The sequence below is a fragment of the Lissotriton vulgaris genome, chromosome 11 (genome assembly GCF_964263255.1).
Source record: "Lissotriton vulgaris chromosome 11, aLisVul1.2, whole genome shotgun sequence".
NCBI lineage: Eukaryota > Metazoa > Chordata > Amphibia > Caudata > Salamandridae > Lissotriton > Lissotriton vulgaris.
The window spans coordinates 1,025,298,744-1,025,322,202 of NC_141699.1; the positions used below are offsets into that span (position 1 = coordinate 1,025,298,744).

General features: G+C 40.7%; 1 protein-coding gene across 1 annotated transcript in view; it reads right to left on the bottom strand.

Annotated features, from left to right (window-relative positions):
• The window catches only part of OTOL1 (otolin 1), a 68,720-nt gene extending 47,930 nt beyond the window's left edge, over positions 1-20,790 (bottom strand). The window contains exons 1-2 of the mRNA XM_086944929.1: positions 20,737-20,790; positions 1,991-2,356 (exon numbers count right to left, since the gene is read on the bottom strand). Coding sequence (XP_086801055.1) covers positions 1,991-2,348 — 358 coding nt within the window. The 5' untranslated portion in view covers positions 2,349-2,356; positions 20,737-20,790. The remainder of the gene's footprint in view (positions 1-1,990; positions 2,357-20,736) is intronic.
• Between the last annotated feature and the right edge of the window lie 2,669 nt (positions 20,791-23,459).

Genomic DNA, 23,459 nt, shown 5'->3' on the forward strand with positions numbered 1-23,459 from the left:
CTTATTATCCTATTGTAAAATAGTGAAATAAAGAATATTGACTGACTGGCTGACTGACTGACTGACTGACTGAGGGAGTCGCGCTTTAGGTCAGGACCAGAGGTAAATCATGCAAACCACGCTGAGAGGGGTTCATGATCTGCTCCCCAGTGGTGCGGGGGATCAATTAGAAGTTGGGCTGTGCCGCTGCCTGCAGCCCCTGCCCAGAGGCATCATTCAGTTTCACCAGGTGCAGAAGTGCACCCTTTACAACTCAGTCTGGTGTTTCAACACTGGGGATCACAGGGTCCCGAAGCACCAGGCCTCTTGTAGCTATCTGGAGCAGAATCACAATGTGGGCACTACTCTTGCCTGAAAGCATTTCTCCGACACCAAAAAAGCCAATTGTTTTCCAGTCTTATGCAGTCATATTATGAAAGCAGTGGGTGGCCCTTTATGTTTGCTCATTACACTGCTTTATCGATGAACCGGAGAAACAAGCATACAGAACAAAGTTGAGTTTGCTGATGTATGCTGAATGTACTGACAAGAACTTTTTTCAAGTGGTGACCTTTCTACACCGTTACTAATGTTTTCTCAATTAAGACAACATTTTAGTTATGGCAAACATTTAATAAAAAGAGATGTTTTATATAGAAGGCTCGTATGAAATCTTTTCACGAAGGTGCATGTTTTACAAATTCGATTTTACCCAGTACTGTGAAATTGCCTTTGGCAGCTCTGGTTTTCTGCCCAGCAATAAATCAAACACTTCAGCTTAGTCTGAGAATCTACTAAACTCTCATAACAATGTGTTTTACAAATAATCCACGTATGGAATTTCTGAAAAATGTAACTCAAACTGATACTTTTATCCAATTTATTGATACTCTATGTTACGACCTAGAAAGGCTGAACCTGCTTTGCAAGGGCTCAAATGTATAGCCTGCTGATCACAGCAGATGTCAGCTGTGTGTGTTCAGTTCACTAAGCCATCTTCTTGGCTGTTGTGCATGTTTTATTCATTGAGCCGTTTCATTGGCATTTACAACAAAGTTTCTCTAAGAGATGTGAAAATCTACACTAATAGATTTGCATTGCACCTATATTTCATAGTCAAAAAATTACTTTATTTGGTATTTCATAACCATAAAGCATACATATCCAAAATCAATTTAATATAGCCAACACTTAAAAGTTCCTTTAGTTAAAAATGTCTTTTATTATTTTTTTTTTAGTCAAAAAATATATTTCATAGAAGACTTCATACATTCTGGATTCATAAATGGCTGCAAGAGTCCTCCTAGAATGCAAAGACATTTGCAGATTTCCTTTAGTATTACAGGGAACATTTTGAGATGACCTTTCCTCACATATCAAAGGTCACAGTGTAAAGCTGTGCATGTGAAAGTGAAAGTGGCTTTGCCTTAGTGCAATATGTGAATACATCATCGTTTTTGTTCCCAGAGAAAATGTTTTCTCAATGGACAAACCACCTTCTTCTACACCCCAACCGATTCTGGGAGAATTCCTTCCCATCCCACACTAGAAACATTTTTTTCTGCAGTTCACAGGAATACATTTCCATTCATTTAAATAGTAGGGATGGGAAATGGAAAAGAGTGCATACACATGGCCAATATAATATGTGTGTGTGAGTGTGTGTGCGTGTGTGTGTGCATGCATGTGTGTGTGTGTGTTTTGTTCTAGTGTATTCCTAGTGCTTTAGGTCCAAATATGGTAATATTACATGTAGAGGAAATACCATGTTGTGAATTGCACAACTGAAATTGCACTCATCATAAATCAAACAATTTGCACACACAAGCTGAATTTAGGTGCATAAATTAATCTGTGAATCAGGCCTATGTATGACAGAAGAGAAATTTAGAATGTCTAAATCCTTCTTATTATTGTAATAAAAACATTTATCAGCCACCACAAAGGTCATCCACTCTTCATGCACTATTCATAAGTTTATATTTCGATAATAACTGATGCCTTGGCATACCTTGGGGTCCAGGGTCTCCTGGGTCACCCTTCAGTGCTGGTATAGATGAGCAGCAGTCACAGCAATTGAAGAAAAATTCACCCGTTTCCATGGTAAAATTTTCAAAGGGAAAGAGAGTTGTCGCGGTTTTAAATTCCTGGTTCAAGGTTCCCAGTTCAGGTGTGGTTTCACTTATCTCTAAGGCTTCTGTGAACATAGTCTCCTCTGTGGCCGGGATGACTGAAGTCTCCAAATGATTAGTGGCTTCAAAGGCTGGCGCCTTCTTAGTGAAGAAGAACCGGGGCGAAGGGGATGTCTCCAAATAAGCATCCACGGGAAAAGAAATGAAAGCCACAGTGAGCCAAGACAAAAAAAACATATTTGCACCTAGAATTAAAAAAGTAAATAAAGTTATTTGGCAAAATGGTCACCAGGGATCTAGACATATCAAAGGTATTCAAAACTTGAGGAAAGAATTTAAGGATCATCTTATGCCAACATTCCAAAATGTAAATTGCATGAATACAGTAAACAGAAATATAAATAGAGAAGTACTAATTCCAAAAAAGTGCTGAAATCCCCGCATTGGCACCTGAATCAGTATTACAACCCGTGCGGGCCCCCAGAGTGAAGGTGAGTAGGGGGGAGCACGGGGGGTACCTGAGGTACCCCCCTTCATTTGCATTCACAAAGCAGCAGGCACCGCCCGGTGCCTGCCGCTTTGTAAATGCAAATGATGTACAGCATTTTTAGCATTGTGGCGGGGAGCGCAGAGAGCACCGCCCGCCACAATGCTAAAAATACAGGATGTGCCCGCCACTGTGGCGGGCACATCCTAATACCACCCCCGGGACCCCCGCCCTTATGGCGGGCGGTCCCTATTACCACCAGGATGTTGGGCGGGCAAAGTCCGCCCGCCATCCTAATGACCCCCTAATTTGGGTGAACATTTTTTGCATATTGCAGTTTTTGTTTTCTCCCTCTGCCTGAGTACAGACCCTCAACCATATCATCTCTCCTTTTTGGACCAAAATCATTAAGGGCTCTCGCTCATCTGGCAGAGTCCCCGATTCCCTACAAATAGGAAAAGTCACACCCATCCTTAAAAAAACAATTACTGACCCCAACAACTTCAATAACCTCAGACCAATCGCCAACCTTCCCTTCCTAACCAAAATGATCGAGAAATGTGTCCTGCTTCAACTCAACCAGCATACTGATGAATTCAATCTTCTTGACACTTTCCAATCGGGCTTCAGGAGAGGCTGAAGCATTGAAACTGCTCTGCACAAATCCCTTGATGGAGGTGACTCTTGCTGCATTCTCCTACTTGACTTTTTGGTGGCTTTTGGTGCAGTGAGCCATCAGGCTCTAATCAAGACCCTCTGGAGCTGCTCTGATATCAACAGCACAGTCTTGAAATGGTTCCCCCATCCTACCTGCAACATTGCTCTCAACAAATAAAAAGCAACAGTTGTCTCTTGAAATCTGTGCTAGTGCCACAAGGTGTTCCTCAAGGGTCAATCCTTCCTCCTGTCCAATGTATTCTCTTCATGGAACCCCTCACAATTATTCTGAAACAAGCACAGGTCAAATATTACCTATATGCCCATGGCACACAATTCTACTTCAATACAAAGTCACATAGAGACAAGATCCATCTCTCTCAATGGCACACTTAACAAGATAAAAAACTAGTTAAGCTCCAAACACCGAAAACTGACCCCCAGCAAGTCTGATCTGATACTCCTCTCCCCTAAAAACAATCCCCTATCAATCCAAGAATGGCTCAAGAACCTGATGCACCAGACTGCTCTCTTTCACTTTCAACTCCGTAAAATCCTTGGGTGTCACCCTGGACAGAAACATGTAATTGAAAGAGCACATCAACAACACAGCTGAAGGAGCACTTCTCACACCAAAACACCTAAAAACAAATCAAACCTTTTATCCCAACAATGACCTTCAGAATGTGCTGCTGTCTCTCGTCCTCTCTAAACTGGACTATGGCAACGCCATCATCACTGGAACTCCAAAAAGTCATCTTGCACCCCTGAGAGCCACTCTCAATGCGGGGGAGACACTTCTCACAAGAATAAAATGGTTTGACCACATCTCTCCGGCCCTTAAGAGTCTCAACTTGCTTCACATTGAAGTAAGATGTATCCTCAAAACCACCTGAACCACCCACAAAGCCCTTCATAGAAAATCCTCTTATACCTAGCAACCAAACTTTCCAGAGCTGGTATACGCCGATGACTGAGAAAGTTCATTGTGCTTCTTCTCATACCCCCTAAGCTGAAAAAGAAATGCACCCAGAACCGCGCCTTCTCAGGAAATGCCCCCAGTATATGGAATGCACTCCCCATAGATCTCAGATGCAACCCCTCCTTCTACTGCTTTAAACAAGATATCAAATCTTGGCTACTGAACAATTGCGTCAACTCGCACACCAGTCACCTGCGTTTCCCAAATACCTTACCCCACTCCACAGACTCTCTTGTTGTAGGCACCTAGTCCAGTCAGTCACACTCTGGCAATAATGTCAGTACCATCTGAGTAAAGTCGTGACCTTATTGCTGTATCATTGTATTTTGACTGTGTGTTCTCACAATTTTTTTTAATATGTTCTGTTTTTAGCTCCCGCTGACTACTTTTGACCTACACGCATCATCACATTTTTCTCAAATTATCCTAAGCACACGACTTGTATAGCGCTCTGATACCTTCGGGACTAGATAGTGCCATATAAAACTCAACGTAAACAAATAAGCACTTGCACACCGGACCTCCGCCTGCGTGTGCTGACGCTGCTTTTTTCCGCCGAGTATGCCTGATTAGACAGGCTTCCCATCCGTGATTCAAGGACTTTTTGATCCTTCCTCAATATAAAAAAAGACACGACGCCCAACGGTCTCTGGCTAACGTGGCACTCTCCAACCTCGGCTTCCATCCATTTTTTACCAGCACCAGGACACCTCACGCTCCCCTGAGCGAGTAATTGGTCACCTCCCTTTATACTTCCTCGTCCCGGACCACCGCCAGCAACATCAGGTGTTGCCCGAGGCCCTGATGAGAATCTCCAAAGAAATAAAGGAGATTCGAAATGCGTAGGCCCATCTTCATACTGGTCTGCAAACTGATCTAAGAGTTACAACTTTGCATAGATCACTTGCCATTTGTTGGACACTATCTATTTTTTGTTGAATTTGCTAAGACTGTTTGAAATTGCAAAACTTTTGGTAGTGTTCTATTTTTCTATACACATTGCAAATAGTGTGTTCATATTAAGGCAGTACCAGTTTTTTCGTTTTTCTTGTTGTAGATAATGTACATATGGTATGTGTGAGAGTAGTTAGCATGTTTTTGAATGTATGGTGAAAGTGATATGATTGCAGTAGTGAATGGTGGTTCGCTCCAAATTGATTGCTTTTTCATGTGTCCCCTTTGCATTCTTGTTTTTTCCTTCAATGTTTCGTTTTCAAATGTACAAACGGATTTTATAAAATATTATTGAATATATAATAAAATTGCGACTAAAAAGCATTCCCTTTTCTGAATTTGATTTTCAGTTAGTGGAGGATTTATCACAGTTCTCATTCAGTATTATCAGCACTGGCACCCCCTTCTGTTGCGTGGGTAGAGCGGCAGCAGCAGCATGACGGTACCTCGCCGTCATGAGCATACGCCGCCCGTGGCTCATAACGGCGTGGTTCCGTCATAAGCACGCAAGGGTTTAAGTCACACAGTTAAAGCTCAAAATAAATTTTTACTGCAGGGATTTAAACTCAATATGAATACTACTAATCTCTGACTCCCATTTAGCTATATAAAGAAATCAATGCTTTCTCAGTATGTCTACATATAACGTTGTAGTCTTGCATTAGAGCATCAGGATTACCTACCAACCTAGAGCAGTTTCCGTAAAAGAGACATCGCAGTTTTATCAATAAGCTTGTGATGCTAGTCATTTCCCAAATATTTTAGGCAGGGATTGATGGTGACAATGACTCTCACAGGATCTCATTAGAGGCACATGCACGGATGCATTCTCAACATGCTGCTATAATCACCCTCAAAGGATATGATACAACTGACCAAAAAATATGTTGTATAGAAAATATAATAAAAAAAGCACAAACTGCAATTTCTGCTGTCATCATATACAATATGAATGTACAACTGAGCTCTGCTGATTTAAAGCAAGCTGTTATAGAGTTGTTTCATCTATATCTTATTTGGGTCTCATTAGCAGTAGCCCAGCAGTCATCTATCTACACATGTAATTGACTTGTACTTCTGTCTTATTGACACTAGTGCAAGAAGAATAAAATGCCCACTTGTACACCACAACTGTGGAAATTATGAATCTTTGTGTAATATTTGGAAATCCCAATCGTTGTGAGGTGTTTTTACAATCATAAAATTGCTAAGAGTTAGGGTTCTGGGTAATGTACAATATTCTGCATAGTCAACTTTGGAAGTGAACACATATTTAGATTACTAAAAAATGGTAACAGTACAGGGTCCTGCAGCAGCACTGTGTATGCTAATTTTCTCCACCTGATGTATAAGGAACAGTGCCACATAATAAGACCGAACTCAAAGAAACATCCTTGGAGGAAAATCCTTCCAGTTGATTATCACATTTAATCAGCCCCACTGCAGAGTGGTTAAACATTACAAAAGGGATCTCCTTTCGGTATTCCTAGCTTAAAGCAAACACTCATAGAAACATTATCCTTGGACAAATATCACTAAGTGACTCCATATATGTCCATGGGCCATGTGAGCACGTGAAGACTCACTGCAACACACATCATAAGGTGCTTTATTTCCCACAATGCGGCTGTAGCTTCATAATAATACATTTAATGTCAAACAGCATGGAAGGACCTCCAGTAAAGTAGCACAATTTAAAATAATATAACATAAGAAATCAATTCCTTTAGCAACTAAAAGTGTTTTTTCCCAGAGACGTATTGAAAGATATAATAGCAAATCTTTGAATTTTTCTCAATCTCCATGTACAATATTTGCCTTACACTCTACAGCTTTACACTACTTTCAGAAATGAAATATATAAATGACCAACTACCTGCAAAACAACCTCAACTACAACATTTAAAATGCTAAGAATTAACTTGGAGAAGTTAATTATATTCTTTATTAGTTCATCTGCATCGCTACATTAGTTGAACACAAATAAGAGGTATACATGGATATACGCCTATATTCATTGTTGCAGTAATCAGTGTGTGCATTTCTAAACCCATAATCTATGATTCTGTTTATCATCTAAATATATTTCTCTGATTATTAGCTATGTTTTTATGAAGTAGATGTATGCTTTAGTTTTTTTGTCTTATTAAATTGATAGGTTTATAGTCTCTAGGTGAAAAATGTGTACTTTTCAGTTCAAAATATATTATAGCCGTATAGCCCACCGTAGTGGGCGATACTGACCATTAAAGGCACGCTCCAGCGTTAAAGGCCCGAGGCGAGGGTCTTTAACAAGGGAGCAGGACTTTAATGGCCTGTATAGCCCAGCTAAGAAGGGCTATAATGCTATTAGAGCATTCTGGCTCTGAGTGGCCTTTGTTCACAGCAACAGCTGTGAACAAAAGCAACATTAGAATGTGGCTCAGCGGGCTTTTACTGGCCCATAGAAGCACGGAGCACTCCATTGTATTCAATGGAGTTCTCTACATTCCAATGTTCTAATTAGTGTTAAACATCTAGGCCCAGATTTACTAATGCATTGCACCAGCGCAAAGCCACACAAAGTGATGCAAAGTGGCACATGATATTCATTTAGCAGAGCAAAATCCATTTTTTGCTGGAAAGGTGCCATTTCCTTATAAGCACCTTGTGCGTCTTTGCATCTCTGTGCATGTGTTAGCGAGGTATTACTTGGGCAAAGCAGCACAAAAATATAGGTTTTGACACAAAGCCTTATGTATTAAGATCGAGCTTTGCATCAAAAACTAACACATCCTCGAAGCAGAGGCTAAGAAGGAATTTTATTTTTCGTTTTGCAAAAAAACAGATGCATTGTGTGCCTGTTGAAGTGCGCAGCACACATCCAGTGTGTGGGATCTGTCTTTGTTTGTCTAGATATAGGAATTTGTACTGGAGGGGTATGCTTCTAATACAAATCCTGTCCAAGACAGCGCAACCTGATCTGTGTGAGGGCTGTTCGCCACACAAGGCAGCCTTTTACAATGCCAGGGCAGCTAATAATAGAAGTGGCAGGATAATGTAGCAGATATGGATCTGTGATGTCTTTTCTCCACCGTGCATCAACAAGCCTAGCAAATTTCGCTATTGTTCTTTGTTGAGTGAAAAATTATTAAAATCTGTGGGGCATATTATCAAGCCTGTGCACTAAAATTATCGCCGCTTTATCGGCCGAAAACGGCCGATAAAGTGGCGATAATGGGCTTGATAATATGCTCTATCGAATTCCAATCGAAGCACATGTTAGATGTGAAGACATCTAACATGGGCTTCGATTGGAATTCCACAGAGCATATTATCAAGCCCATTATCGCCGCTTTATCGGCCGTTTTCGGCCGATAAAGCGGCGATAATTTTAGCGCACAGGCTTGATAATATGCCCCTAAGTCCTTTTAAATAATATTTACCTTGAAACAGTCAATGTCTATGCATTTTGCACGATGGCAAAAAACAGTTTGAGAGCATTTTTTTTTTATGTAAAAATGTATTTTTAAGAGCCTGGTGCTTTTAGTCACAGTTATTATCTTCTCTTGCCTTTACACCAACGTTGAAATTCTTGTATTCTCACTCTAGTCTTAGCAAATTGAGATGCTGGAGCCAAGTCGTAGTAGTGGTGAAAGTTGTGATTATAATTTATTTTCTAAACAATAATTTTGCATTCTAAAAATCTGTTACATTCAATTGAGCTAACTTAGTGCCCACAGCAATTCACCTAGCAAAGGTTAATATGGGGCAAAATAATGGAAACCAATGTGGTCATAATAAAGTATAGAATATATCACACAATGCAATATTGTGATACGTGTTGATGTTTATCATTTTAGACAAAAATTATTTAACGCAAAATAAACAGCAGGTTTAGTGCCTTAGGCCTGATGTACAAAAAATGTTTGCATTTGCAAACCCTGCATTTGCAAAATCAGAGAATTTTGAGTTGTATTAAACTTGTTGCACAAGTGGAACACATCTTTAAGATATGTAAATGCGAGGGGGGTAGTGGTGGTACCATGACAGCCCTCCACTATAGGTCCTGGAATGTCAATGGCTTGCGAGGGAGAAGAAGGCGGGAGCGCATAATGCAGTATCTGAGGGACTCCCCTGCGCAAATCATTGCAATTCAAGAGTCACACCTTCTTAAATAAGCGGCAGTGGAGATACTCAAAAAACAGAAATGGGTTGATAAATTCTGCTCTACTGACCACAATGCTAATATTAGGGGGGTTATATTTATTTTTAAAAGAGCTGCTCAAGCCCAAATCTTGGAGTTTATAGAGGACCACACAGGGAGATGGCTGATATTGAGAGTTCAGTTGGTGGGTCAACGATACACCTTGGTGGGCTATTATGGCCCAAATTTGGATGATCCATCGCATTTGGACGCCGTCAGAAATCACCTGCTACTTTTTCAGGATCCGGTGATTTGGATGGGCGATTTTAATATTGTGCTGAATCCTAAGTTAGATAAATCAGCAAATTTGCTGGCCTGTAGTTCACCAAAGTCTAGGCGAACTCTTATAGCTATCATGATTCAGCTAGGCCTGGCGGACCCATGGCGGGAAAGAGCAGGCAGTAAATTGGGGGTTTCCTATCGGAATAGTCGTTTCAAGCATTCATCCAGAATCGACTATGCTCTGTTTACTTATAACTTGAAAGACACTTTAATAGCGATAGATTATCTCCCATCTCACCTGTCAGACCAATCGGCTCTTGTTTTCTCAATTAGATCCGACAGTAGGAGGGAACATCCTTCTTGGTCTTTTGACCGGACACTCCTACTTGAAGAAGGTGAAGTGAACTTCCTGGCCGCAGAGACAACTGCTTTTTTTAAATTAATATTGAGTCCTCCTCTCCAGAAGTGGTCTGGGAGGCCTTTAAGGCCTTTATAAGGGGTTGCATCACAAGTAGGTCCTCATATCGGAGTAAAAAATATAAAGATATGATAGATAGTTTGGAACAGGAAATGAAGGGCATTGAGTTCAATCTAGGTCAGTCTCTAGGTTCTCCTGAGGAGCAGTTAAAATTGGCTGAGTTAAAGCTCCAACTAGAAAATATCCTACAAGAGAGGGTTAATAAAAGATGGAAAGCAAGTAAGATTTCCCATTTTGAGTTTGGAGAGGCCGCGGGTAGAGTACTGGCGTGGAAAATTAAATCGGACCAAGCTCTGAAACATATCAGAGAAATCAAGGTGGAAGGGGAGGTGGCACCAAGGACATCTAGTCAGGAGATAGGTAAAGCCTTTTATGAATTCTTTGAGACTATCTATAGGGAAGAGTTACCAGATGATCAGATGGCACGAAATACGTGGCTGGAAGGAATATTGCTCCCAACCTTATCAACAACACAGAGCAACAGTTTAGAGATTGCAATAACAGAGGTAGAGGTAAAGGAAGCAATACGACAGGTAAAAAAAGGGAAAGCATCTGGCCCAGACGGTCTTCCTGGGGAGACTTATAAAGTCTTGGGGGAGAATATCGTCCAAGTAATGACAACCCTTTTTAATGGTATCCTTAGGGAAGGAAAGCCACCGCCAAAATCTTGGGGTGAGGCCACAATTGTTCTTATACCCAAACCAGGGAAGGATGTATCAGATTGTGGGTCTTATAGACCAATATCTTTGCTGAACAGCGACTATAAGATCTTTGCCGCCATACTTTCAGCAAGACTGGGTAATGTAATAGGCACCATTATTCATCATGACCAGAAAGGCTTTATTAAGGGGCGCCATCTTTCAGATCTCACACATGATTTGGTAGGGGCCATAGATATTGCCTCTGCTTTTTCCCTTCCACAGGCCACCTTAACCCTTGACGCAGCTAAGGCCTTTGATAGGGTCAATTGGCCCTACCTAAATGATGTGTTAAAAAGGTTTAACTTCGGGGAGGGCTTTCGCAGAACTATTGCCTTGCTCTATCGAGCCCCTTCGGCTAGGCTGCTGATTAATGAGATTTTGACAGAACCCTTTAAGATTACTAGAGGTACGAGGCAGGGCTGTCCGCTCTCTCCCCTCCTTTTTAATTTATACATTGAGCCCTTTGCCCAGGCTTTGCGAGCAGACGAAAATATACCATCATTCAAGTTTAAGGAGTGGGAGAGGCGGACGGCATTATATGCCGATGATATCTTAATCTTTACCTCGGATCTGGTGTTGTCCTTCCCTGCCGTGATTCAGAAGGCCGAAGAGTTCGGCAAGATCTCTGGCTATAATATCAATTCAAGTAAGACCGAGGTCATGGTGTGGAATATTCCGGACCCACGGTTAGGCATAAACACCACCACCTCTATGCGCTATCTCGGGATCCGAATCACCCAAGACATCGGAACCATTGCCTAAACTAACTTAGATTGAGTCTCCAGGGAATGTAAGGGCCTATTGAAATCTTGGACTCACTTGCCACTTTCTATAATGGGTAGGGTCAACTTAATAAAAATGTCTATCCTTCCTAAGTTCATATTCATTTTTGGTGCCATTCCTTTGGGGTTTGATGTGAAGATGTTGGACAGATGTCAGCGAGAGCTTAACTCCTTTATTTGGAATTATAAGTCGACTAGAATCGCGTGGAAGAAGTTGAGGAGGAGAAGGGAGAAGGGGGGTCTCGCCCTACCGGATTTAGTGTATTACGCATGGGCCTTTCAGTTGTCCTACTCCAGGATGTTATTAAAAACACCATTGAGTCTTCTGGAGGGGACAATGTATAAAGCCATGCTAACCGGAGCAAATCTACCAGCTGACGGATTTCTATATAAATTTGGGAGCCAGAAATATTTTAAGAAAATAAGACTAAAAATCATACAGTCATGGGCTAAGGTCTGGCTAGCCATTAGAAGAAGATTGGGGCTGTCTTACTACTCCAATTTCGCTCCCATATGGGACTCCCCGGGTTTACCGGAGTGCCTTAGGGACAGTTTATCTTCTCCATTAGAGGAGGCTGGAATTGCTAGATGGGGAGAGCTATTGGTGGACGGATCGATACTTCCTTGGGATGAATTACATGAGCGTATAGGTCCAGCATTTTCTAGATTTAAATTCATCCAGCAGGAAAGCTGGGGGAGAGCCCAGCGGTGCAAAGATGTATTATTTGGGAAATCAAGCTCCCTGGAGCAGCTGCTACTAGAAAGACCTAGGGGTGGTAAGGAGGTGGCCTTCTGGTATTGGCAGCTTCTGGAGGAAACCGATGGGGATTTCACCCTTCCAGATGAATTGTGGGGAGAGACAACTGGCTTTCAATGAGAGGAGATATGGTTAAGATCTTTTGCGCTCCTCTATAAAGTGGTGAAGCCATCATGGCTGAGGCGTAACCATCTGTTCACAGCACATCGGGCTTATATAACACCGCTGAGACTTTCCAAATTTCTCCCAGACAAGAAATGTAATAAATGTAATTTACCAGAAGCTTCAGATATTCACATGTTCATGGAATGCCCCAACATCGGTCAGTTAAACTCCATTTTGAATACATCATTAGTAATTTCATTGCCACTTATCATCTTTGGATTAGAGGACAGTATTTCTGGTAAAGCAAGATCTTTTCTGTTTTATACCATTCGGTTGGCTAGAAGGCAGATTTGCATACGTTGGGTGGAAAAAACTGCTCCAATATATTCGGACTGGCTCACGTCTTTATATGAAACATCAAAGGTGGACATGGCTAGAGCTTGCAATAATCGTAACCTGGCCTTTTGGGATCTGTTGATACAGTGGAGATAGTGTTCCGGGTTTTTTTTTTGGTTTTTTGTTTTTTTTTGGTTTTTTTCCCCGGGTCCTATAATTATGCCACCAACACTCCTTGGACCGGGTCTGGCCTCGATACGGTTTTTGGTCCTTCAGGTTGAGACATACCTAGATGGAGTCAGCGTAAGAACTTAAAATCCCCTTCTTCTTGGGACTTCTCTGCCACCAGTAAAACATCTCGGATTCCAGTTCCAGAGATGGGTATCACATTCTTGGTTCCCTCTCTTGGTCGGGGACACGCAAGGTGGTTGGCATTTCCTAAGCAGGGGGTAAGGCAAATGAGGACAAAAAAAAAAAAAGATATGTAAATGGTGTTTTGTGACCCATTACGAATTGTAAATAGGCAGGGGCATGGAAGGGTTGCTGCTTCCTTTTTTGGGAATTGCAAATGAATGTATCAATCCTGTAAAACTAATATTGTTGTTGCAAACCATTAATTGGATACTGACACCTCGAAGTGGAAGGTGTATGATTTCCAAAGGGGAAGCTATCCACATGGCCAGCTTCCCCTTTACGAACCGTTTCAAGCCATGTCAAGGGGATTAAGCAGTGGTCTACAGGGCCACTGCTTTCTCTCTCTGATGTGTTTTTAAGTTGGAGTTTACTTAAAAAGCAGCACCTGTCCCTTTAACACCTTCAATGCTAAAGGTATTCTCCCCCGGTGCTGCATTCAATGTTTTACCATTGTTCATGATGAGCTCAGCTCGTCATGAGCACAGCTCAACCGTGCCTCATGACTAGCTGAGCTCGTCATGAGCATCGAAGGGGTTAATGGAAAAATGCTGCTTTAAAACAAATGTTTCTCATTTGGGAAAACAAATGCAAAGATGGTTGTTTGCTCACAGTGGCAGGCCAGAGGGTATCACAAATTTCAACCCTCCAAATTAATTTCATTAAACAGGTTATTTAGTGACATCCTCCGAATGTACAATTTGAGATGTGATGCAGTGTAAAAGCCGATCTTCCTTTGCACAACACATACACCTCTATTGACAGCAAAATACAAATGTGCACTTTGCACACGTCTAGAAAAACAACATTGAAACTGAGAAAGCTGATGTACCAGTGCCATAAAAGTGTGCTTGACTAGGTAGAAACAGTAGGATTAATGAAATAGTGAATTTAAGATGTTTTAGTTACTGATTACCTTATATTCTTAAGAGTGATGTAATGAAAACTAATGAAGAAACTTAGCATTTCTATTGACTTCATAGAAGAGTGTCATGACAAACTTCACATTGGTGCAATTTGTGCACTCAATGTGCTAGATGTTTAAAACTTTCAGTATAAATGTGTAACATTATAAAGATCATTTATATATAGAAACAATGTTATTTTAATGATTTTTAGAGTTAGGTTACATGTTGGTACTTTTTGAAATTGTGGTAGTAGGCCACAATTATAGTTGAACATATCTATGTAACAATCACTAACAACTTTATCAAATGCTGGTGTTTGATTTATTTTTGTTATGTTAGTGCTTAATTAGGAGTTTCATTTCACTAACTAAAGAATGCTAACTTTAAAATATGTTTGAGATGTTTTTTCTCCTTAGGCTGCAATATTTCATAGCCTTTTGCAATGGACTTTGATATGTTTCCTCAAATGTACTCAAATTCTTTGTGCAATATTCTTTAAGAGACAAGAGACTTTCGTACAGCATGCCTTTGCGCATGAATTGTAGGAATTCAACCTTTCAACTATATCCATTGAGAGCAACAAAGTAAATAAGCTTTTTGTCAACTAACCTATGAGGACTGAATGGACAGTCGTTTCTCATGCTGTGCATGGGAAAATATGCTGGAGTATCGGTTCGTACCTGAAGACCTTAAGAATAATCAAATGACTATCAGACCATTGTGGCCCAACCATTGATGTCATAGTGATAAATATGAACTATAAGAAGTGCCATTACTAGGAGGAGGAAGGCTTCTTCATTGACACTTTCTTGCCCCAAGCCTGACTGCCAGACATCCTCTTTCATGCGCTCTCCTTTTTTTCCTTGCTGATGAACTTGCCTGTTGGACGATTTGGAGCAGTTTCGTCAGAGATCAGACTTGAACTTTCCTGATTTATGCTCCATTCACCTTGCCCATGCCACTGGACTTTCCCCTAGTGAACTATAACTTGAGCCCTTTTTCCATGCTAAGAGAACCTTTGTGAATCTATTTTCCTGCCTTTGTTATGTTAGAAATCTCTAATCTTAATAATCCTTTCATGGGTGAATATTTTTAACAATAGATTTACTTTGAATAAATTAGCAACTTTATATTTTGTGCTGTAAGATATATGACTGACCTTCTTAAAATGTTACTTATATGTATTGATTTTGGATCTTTAATACAGTAGCAAAATTATCTAAAATCAAGTCATTATTTGTGTCTTGATGTTATTTCCACAGAAACTGTGTTTACAATTATCTGATTGATTTTTAAATGCCTAATAGTGACAATCATGATTATTTTCAGAACATCAGGTTCCTCTGGTCGTGTGCTCTTGTTCTGTCTAGCCACAGCAGAGCTCTTGTTTTGTATGATGCTTGTCAGACTAAGCTTCTTTAGGAGGTTGGGTCTTCCAATTGCAATACTCTATTTTTACAGCATGGTTCTGACAGTAATATATTTGAACCTGATACCCAATTTGTGAGTTAGATACCAATTATTGGTTCTCCTTGGATTGAACATCCTGATTTCTCAACCCTCACTATGACAGAGAAAGGCCCATTGGAGGACCATCGCCTGCGAGGAGAAGTATTGAATCTGAGTAAAGATTCTACCCATATGGGACCCGTAGAAGTGTAAGGTTAAATTCAAAGTTCATTGCTTCCTATGCAACAGAGGAGACTCATTCATATACAGGTAGCATTACAAATGTCATACTTAATCACAAAGCAAACAATGGTACAAATTGCAAATTCTGGTTTGCTAATGGCTGCTTTTACATTGAGTCCTAGGGCACGCATGTGATGTTAAGTCATATGTACATTCTATAAAGATACATTGAATACGATTTCAAACGTCTTCTTGCTGTATACTTTTCATACAATTTTGTATTTCTTTATTACTAAATTAATATTATAACATGTTGACACCCATCTGAATATGTGTTGTAATATGTAAAACATTCTACAGGAAATTATACCATTCAAAACACTTTAAAGTTAACTTGTTTCCTAGTTTACATACATTGGTTGAATGCAAATTGCAAAACACTAGTCTTTCTGTTTTGTGATTTTTTTGCTGCTTAATTCAAATTTGGAGTGATAACAGAACAGGAAATGTAAAATGATTGTCTTGTGTACATAACTAATTTATAACCAACAAAGTTCACGTTTTTTTAATGTGCACATAGCATGGCACAGAATGTTTCTGTTATCATGCTTAAAATATTTTATGCCATAGAAATTTTGATTTGTCCCACATTTGTTTTTGGTTTGGTAAACCTTTAGAAAATGAGCGTGCAACCAGCAGTTAGGAGTCCACCTACATAGAAGCAGGGAAACCGATGGACACAAATTGAGAGAAAGAGTTCTCCCAAAGGTTGATAATGGAGGCATGACACTGGTGTTGGTGTTGGATCTGCGTGTTGCACTCATCGTTATAGATCATGCTGTTTTATTACATTGATTAAAATAGGCATGAGGCACCTTCAATGTGAGTATCAGTCATATATATATTCCAATAGATATGCAAAGATGTGCATTGTTCCCACTGAATCGGAGGTGCTATGCTTCGGATTAGAATGCGTCACAGGACTCTTCTCTCCTCATTTAATGCAAACCTCCTAGCACACCCAACGCTGAAGGGCACTAATCCTAATCAATACCCAGCAAACTGAATGCTAGCTCTAACACTAAGACCACCGCTTGTATTGAGGACTTAAAGAGTGGAACATGTACAACTAATGTCTTCTTGGCACTGAAATACATTCACCAAAATACATCTAGTACCCCGAAGAACAGACTCTTACGCCATGAATAAAATAACAAAGTTTTCAGAGCTTTCTGAATGTCAGATAGTGTTCAGGTTTCTATATCTGAAAAGGGGATTTTTCAAAAATGTAAAAGATGTATGTCCTCCTCATGCTGTGCATCCGCTTTGTCTTAAATGCAAACAAATTTCCTGAGCACTTAGATCTGGTGGGGACTTTGGATCACAGTAGTTGGACAAGCTTGAAAATGTAACCTAGGCACAGGCCATTAAAGTGGATCTTCCTATTTACAGCAAGCTAGTTCATAACACTCCTCGTATGTGTTGTTCAGGTGTAAAGTCATTCAGGCTCACCAGTTTAAACCATTAGCATGCTGAAGATGGGTGTAGCAGAGCCATTGCTATAGTCCAACTCGGAAGGTGTGCATGAAGCAGCCCTAGGACCCGAGGATTCCTTTGAGATATAAAGTAAGGTCCTTCCAAGTCGTGCAGGAGATAGGAACAAGATTTGCATACATTGGCAGCCTCTGCACTTAGAAAGGCATCTTGTTCAAGGATAATTCCAATGATTCTACTCTGTGAACAGAACTAGATGAAGTCTGGTATCAATATCATGATCCACTTTATCTCTTCATAATTTACATCTTGTTACCCACTATCTCAGTTATCTTTTTTCCTCAACCACTTCATCCTCTTCCTGACCCCATTACCAGCTTGCTCAAAATCTTACAACAAATGCCTTTAACATGCAAATTATTATTATAAACTGGAAAATCCTACACACATAACCTCATCTAGACATGATGAGAGTCTGAGTTTTATTGATGACTGTATGATGATGAACGATTTCAATTCCTCCAAAACTACCATCCTGCAAGTATATGGCCCATAAAACTAGAGACACTACCAGCAACATAAAGCGGATGGGGTTAGACATCCCCAAGTAACCGTAAACTCCAACCTATCCCTAAGTGGACAAGTGAAGTTACCACAGGTGCATTCTACACAATCAAACTCTTCAGTGCATTTTCCAGCACCCCAGAAAACGACAGAAATTACAGGCCACTCACACCATTTTGTTGTGGTGAGTCGACTACTTAAATGTTATGTACATAGCTGCTCCCAGTGTACTACCGCACAAAGGATTCAAAACACCACAGCACAATTGTTACTAACTCTCCATTCAAAGGAACACATGACGCCAGTGCCCTATGTATTGCATTGACGACCAAAAGTTAGATGCTCTGGGCTAGATATCACATTGTATTGCATTGCCCTTGCATTACGCATGGTGTCACAAGGGCAAATCAATACTTAAACCAGATTTACCAAGCAATCCAAGACCACCTTGCATAGCCCTGCGTTGCTTTGTACATCTGGAGTAACGCAAGGCAGTGCAAGTTGTTGTCTTGGGTTACTCCACCGTGGGAAGGTATTCCATGGGTGAAGCATTGCATGTTCCCACTCATCCACCCATGGATTTTGGCTCATTCCCAGATTTCCCAAGGCTGGTAAACCTGGGAATGCGTCACAAAGCTACACCTTCCAAGGGGAGTTGCAACAAGGAGAAATATCTTTATTCGTCCAGTAGTTTCTTCTGTCTAAGGGTGCTGCATTCTGTAGCACCCTCAGACAGAGGGAAAATGCCTGTAAGGATTGTTTTAGTGCAGGAAGGTGTTCCTTCCTGGACAAAAACAATCCTGCAAGGGTGCTGCGTTTGAGCGTGAGAGCAGGAACTTGCCATATATTGTAAATATGACACATTCCTGCCCTCTCTTTTTCACGCAGCGCAGCAAGTTGTCATGTTGCGTTGCGCGTACTATTGACTAATCTGTCCCTCTGTATTTGAGGCACTATGCGAAGGCCACAGAGCCATCTAATAAAAAAAGTCTGTGGTTCAAACAAGCTAAATTTCAGATAGATAGATAGATAGATAATAGATAGATAGATAGATAATAGATAGATAGATAGATAGATAGATAGATAGATAGATAGATAGATAGATAGATAGATAGATAGATAGATAGACAGACAGACAGACAGACAGACAGACAGACAGACAGACAGACAGACAGACAGATAGATAGATAGATAGATAGATAGATAGATAGATAGATAGATAGATAGATAGATAGATAGACAGACAGACAGACAGACAGACAGACAGACAGACAGACAGATAGATAGATAGATAGATAGATAGATAGATAGATAGATAGATAGATAGATAGATAGATAGATAGATAGATAGATAGATAGATAGTCAGACAGACAGACAGACAGACAGACAGACAGACAGACAGACAGACAGACAGACAGATAGATAGATAGATAGATAGATAGATAGATAGATAGATAGATAGATAGATAGATAGATAGATAGATAGATAGATAGATAGATAGATAGATAGAAAGACAGAAAGAATAGATAGATAGATAATGAACTATGGTTTTTATGAGATTGTCTGTATATCTTGCCCCTTACATAAACTGTTGCAAAAAATAATAATTTAGTTAGACGACAGTTATGGCTGTATGTGAAAAATCACAAATAAAATTTGAAAAACATACATCAGGCCATAGATTGAGAGCAGTAATATTGGATGTGTTGAATTAGAATATGAATGGGTGGTGTGCATGGTGTGTATTTTTTCCTAAAGTTTTATTTCATTCCTTGTAATCTGTAGGTTGCCATTTATATCAACAATGCATGCTTGTATTGTTAAAATAAAAAAGGTTGGAATAAAATAGAAACAGGAGGGTGAGACGGACTGGTAATTCGATTCCAAGACCCACAGCTGAAATAAGAAAGGAATAATTGTGAGATCATGTGAATGTTCCGAGGGCCCTTGGTAACAATTAATACCCAGGATAAATGAGCTGGGGCATTAATGCAAGACCCTGTAACTCGAGCAGCCCCTAATGTGCTGTGATCCTTCAGAGCAGCTGCATGGAGGCCCTCACAGGACAGAGGTACATACAGCCCCACATGATAATAGGCTTTCTGTTTCGGACCTAATGCAGGTGCTCGAACTTATTTCTATACATTATTTGAAAGTGTTATTTCTCTAACCCGCAACCCCATTGCCTTGAACACCTAAAAAAGCTTGGCACTTTGAAGGTTTTAGAAAGCATCTTCTTTTTTTGTAGCGAGGTTTTCTCACTAGATACCTTCTTCCTTCAAAAAGTTTGGTATGTTTAATTAAAAAAAACAGGCTCTTTTAACAGGCGGAGAACGACACAAAGCTGTACAAAGTTCCTTCAATCTGACTAGGTCTATAGCTTAATGCAGATGTCTTTCAAGTCGGTTTTTATTAAAGTTGTATTATAATTTTCACTGTAGCCCTTTTTTCTGCCTCTTTGAAACCAGACCCTGCTTGAGAAAAGCATCATTTGCTTAAAGGCGCAGTTTGACAACACCATTAATGTGTCCTATAACAAAATGACATATCAGACACAATAGATGTACAGTAGACTAGAACATTGATATATGGGGTGGGGAGAAACGTCGTACCAACTAGTGTAACGGATGTTAAAGTCTCAGAACAGCATCAGCACAGCCAGGTATTAATCTTTGTTTAAAATTAGTTTTTGTAAAAATATATATGCTTATAAATAAATGTGCATTTTTTCACCATTGCCATAATGCCAATTCATAATGCTATGTAAGAGAAACTACAGACACATAATTCCTAAATGTCAATAGCTATTTCATGCTCTCACAATGCAAAACAAATCCTAAAAGTCCAGTTATTTAACAACATAAGAACAATCATGACATAATTTGTAGTCAATTGTAATTCAATTTAATTGAAAAGTTAATATAGTGGATTAGGTAAATGCAATCAATACTTAGTAGAATCTCCTACCTTCCAAACGTTCTCTTTATCAAAAATCAGCCCCTGTTTGGCACATTGGAAAAGTCACTCTGCTCTCCTTTGGGCAAAAATCTATTTTATTGCTTTGATTCGTTTTCCAGTAGCCAATGAATACAGAACCCTGCAGTGGGGGATCTCGGGATTGGGTAAGACAGAAATGAATTCTTCTGCTGAAATGTGAGGAAATGCAAATGATTTTGATTGAATCTGGGGTTTTCTTGTTCTACTGTTGGCTCTGCTCCAGGAAAGGAAAACTACTGAGGCTCAGAATGCAATTGTAGTGGTTGCTAATGTTCTGTACAAGGTTGTAGGAGGCAGCAGGAAAGACCTGGCATTTCATGTGCACCTCCTGTTACTTTCCAGAAATGTGTGTAATGGTATGTAAAGGAAAACTAGCCAGTAGTAATATTACCCAGGACAATGCTACTCAATTTATCCATATTGGAAGAGGGAAACCTACGATGGACTAGTCCTGGTAATTTAGCTGGACCGGCCGGGAAGGGGGGTGCTAGTGAGAAGCATCGGGGATGGGGCGGGGTGCTAGTGTGAAGTTTTGCTGCCGCTTTTGTTACAGGGGCGGTATTGCAGCAGAGCAGCAAAACCGCCCCCTTCAACGAAATTGGCCCCCACCACTCCAAAACCATCCCCACCCTTCCAACCCACCGAGAAAACACCTGGTGCCCACTACGGCCAGTCCGGCCCTGACCTCTGTGATGGCCTGTATGTCAAAATATCGTCTACAGAAATGTCAACTGCCATAAATATTATGTTCTAAATTTCTTTCATAAAAATAGCGACCAATGGGATGCAAATTTTCCATTACTAACCTCAATAGAGTGATATGTTTGACGAGATATTTAAGACACGGGGGCAGATTTACAAGCCCCCTGCACCTCTTTTACGCCGCCTTCACATCAATTTTGTGATGCAGCGGCGGCGCAAAAGATGCGCCATGGTGCGGGGTATTTACAACGTGACGCATCTCCCAGATGCATCACGTTGTAAAGCCCTGCACCAGAAGGAGGCGTTCCATCGCCGGGGAGGGCGTTCCGGCAGCTGAGTGAAATCTACAAGATTTTACTCAGTCACTTTTGGGCCCATGCTACGTCAAAACACTGCGCCTGCTTGAAGCAGTCGTAAGGATTGACGCAGCATTGTGGAGATAGGGCCCCCCAGAGCATTGCTGGAGCTGCGTCGCTCTTGCGACGCAACTCCAGCAATGCGCCGCTTTTACGGCACAGATGCGTGGCACATCTGTGCCGTTTTTGCCCCATGGATGCTCAGCATTATAAATGCGGCGCATCCAGGGTGGCGGAGCTGCGGCGCACAATAACTGGCGCATCCCTGCTGATATGCAGGGATGCGCCAGTTATTTTAAATCTGCCCCACGATATTTAAGTCAGACAGTATCCTGACAACAATATTCCGGTACCACTCCCTGTGATAAAGATAGGCGCAGTAATCCTATGAAACACTGTACTGGGACATGGTGCTAAGTATCAGGTTGATATTAGAAAGGGCAGGAATGCTCCGTGTTCAACATTATATGGCACATTCCTGTCTTTTCCCCGCACTGACGCACAGTGTGCTGCCTAGGGCCAATGCAGGCACTCTTGCACCATGGTGAAATGGTGCTTGCTTTGTAAGCAGGATTGTTTTTGTGCAGGAAGAAACCCTTTCCTGCACAAAAGCAATCCCCTGAGGCATTTTCTGTGTCTGCTGTAGCATACAGCACAATTAGAAAGAGGAAAAAACGAGGAGAAATAAAGACATTTCTCCTGGTTACGCCTCCCGTGGGGATGCGTTGCATTTTGACGCATGCCAAGGTTTACCAGTAATGGTAAATCTGGGAATGTGCTAAAATGCATGGGTAGATGTGTGAGAATACCCAGGCTCTACTCATGGAATGCCTCCCTGAGGCAGAGTAACGCAACGCAGTGACTTGCGCTGCATTGCGTTACTCTAGATTTTTTAAGTCACTCTGGGCCAAGCAAGGTTGGCCTGCATGGCTTCATAAATCTAACTTAAGAGTTGCATCACTCTTGTGCCCCTTTGCATATCCCAAGGATGACACCACTCTTTGATAAATTTGACCCACATTTTTATTAGATTACATCTGTGGTCGTATTCGCAAAAATGTAGACAAGACCAGAAAAGACAGAGCAATACATACATCTGGAATGATGCTATGCACAGGTTTATACATTTTACAGGCTCAAAATGTATGTGAAATTTGAAATTGTTCATTGCAGAACTTGTGTCACATTTGTGGATGCCCACAGCCCTAAATGTACACACAGTATGATCAAAAGGAAGTTTCCAATGGGGTGTTCACCAAAAGAGAGAATGATAACAGAATAAAATGAGTTTACTTATGGAGTGGTCGACCATTATCAAAGTATAGTTTTGCAATATGAGTATTTAATTTCAAAAGTAGAATGTTAATGTATTAGTAAATGAAAATGATTAAATAATGGGGCATTGCATGACCGCACAAATCAAGATGGACACCACGGAGTAACCTCTGCGATTTTGGCCCGCTTTACGACAATTTTCAAAGCTAAAAGCGCTATATTTCAAATGAAAATGGTACCTGGAGACTTCTACTAGCAATCGCTTCCATTGGAGGTGTTTTTCTCTGGTTTTTGGTGAGGTTGATGGAAGTTTGTGGAGAAGCACCTTTAAACAGTGCTTGCACTCAGGTATTGCCAAAT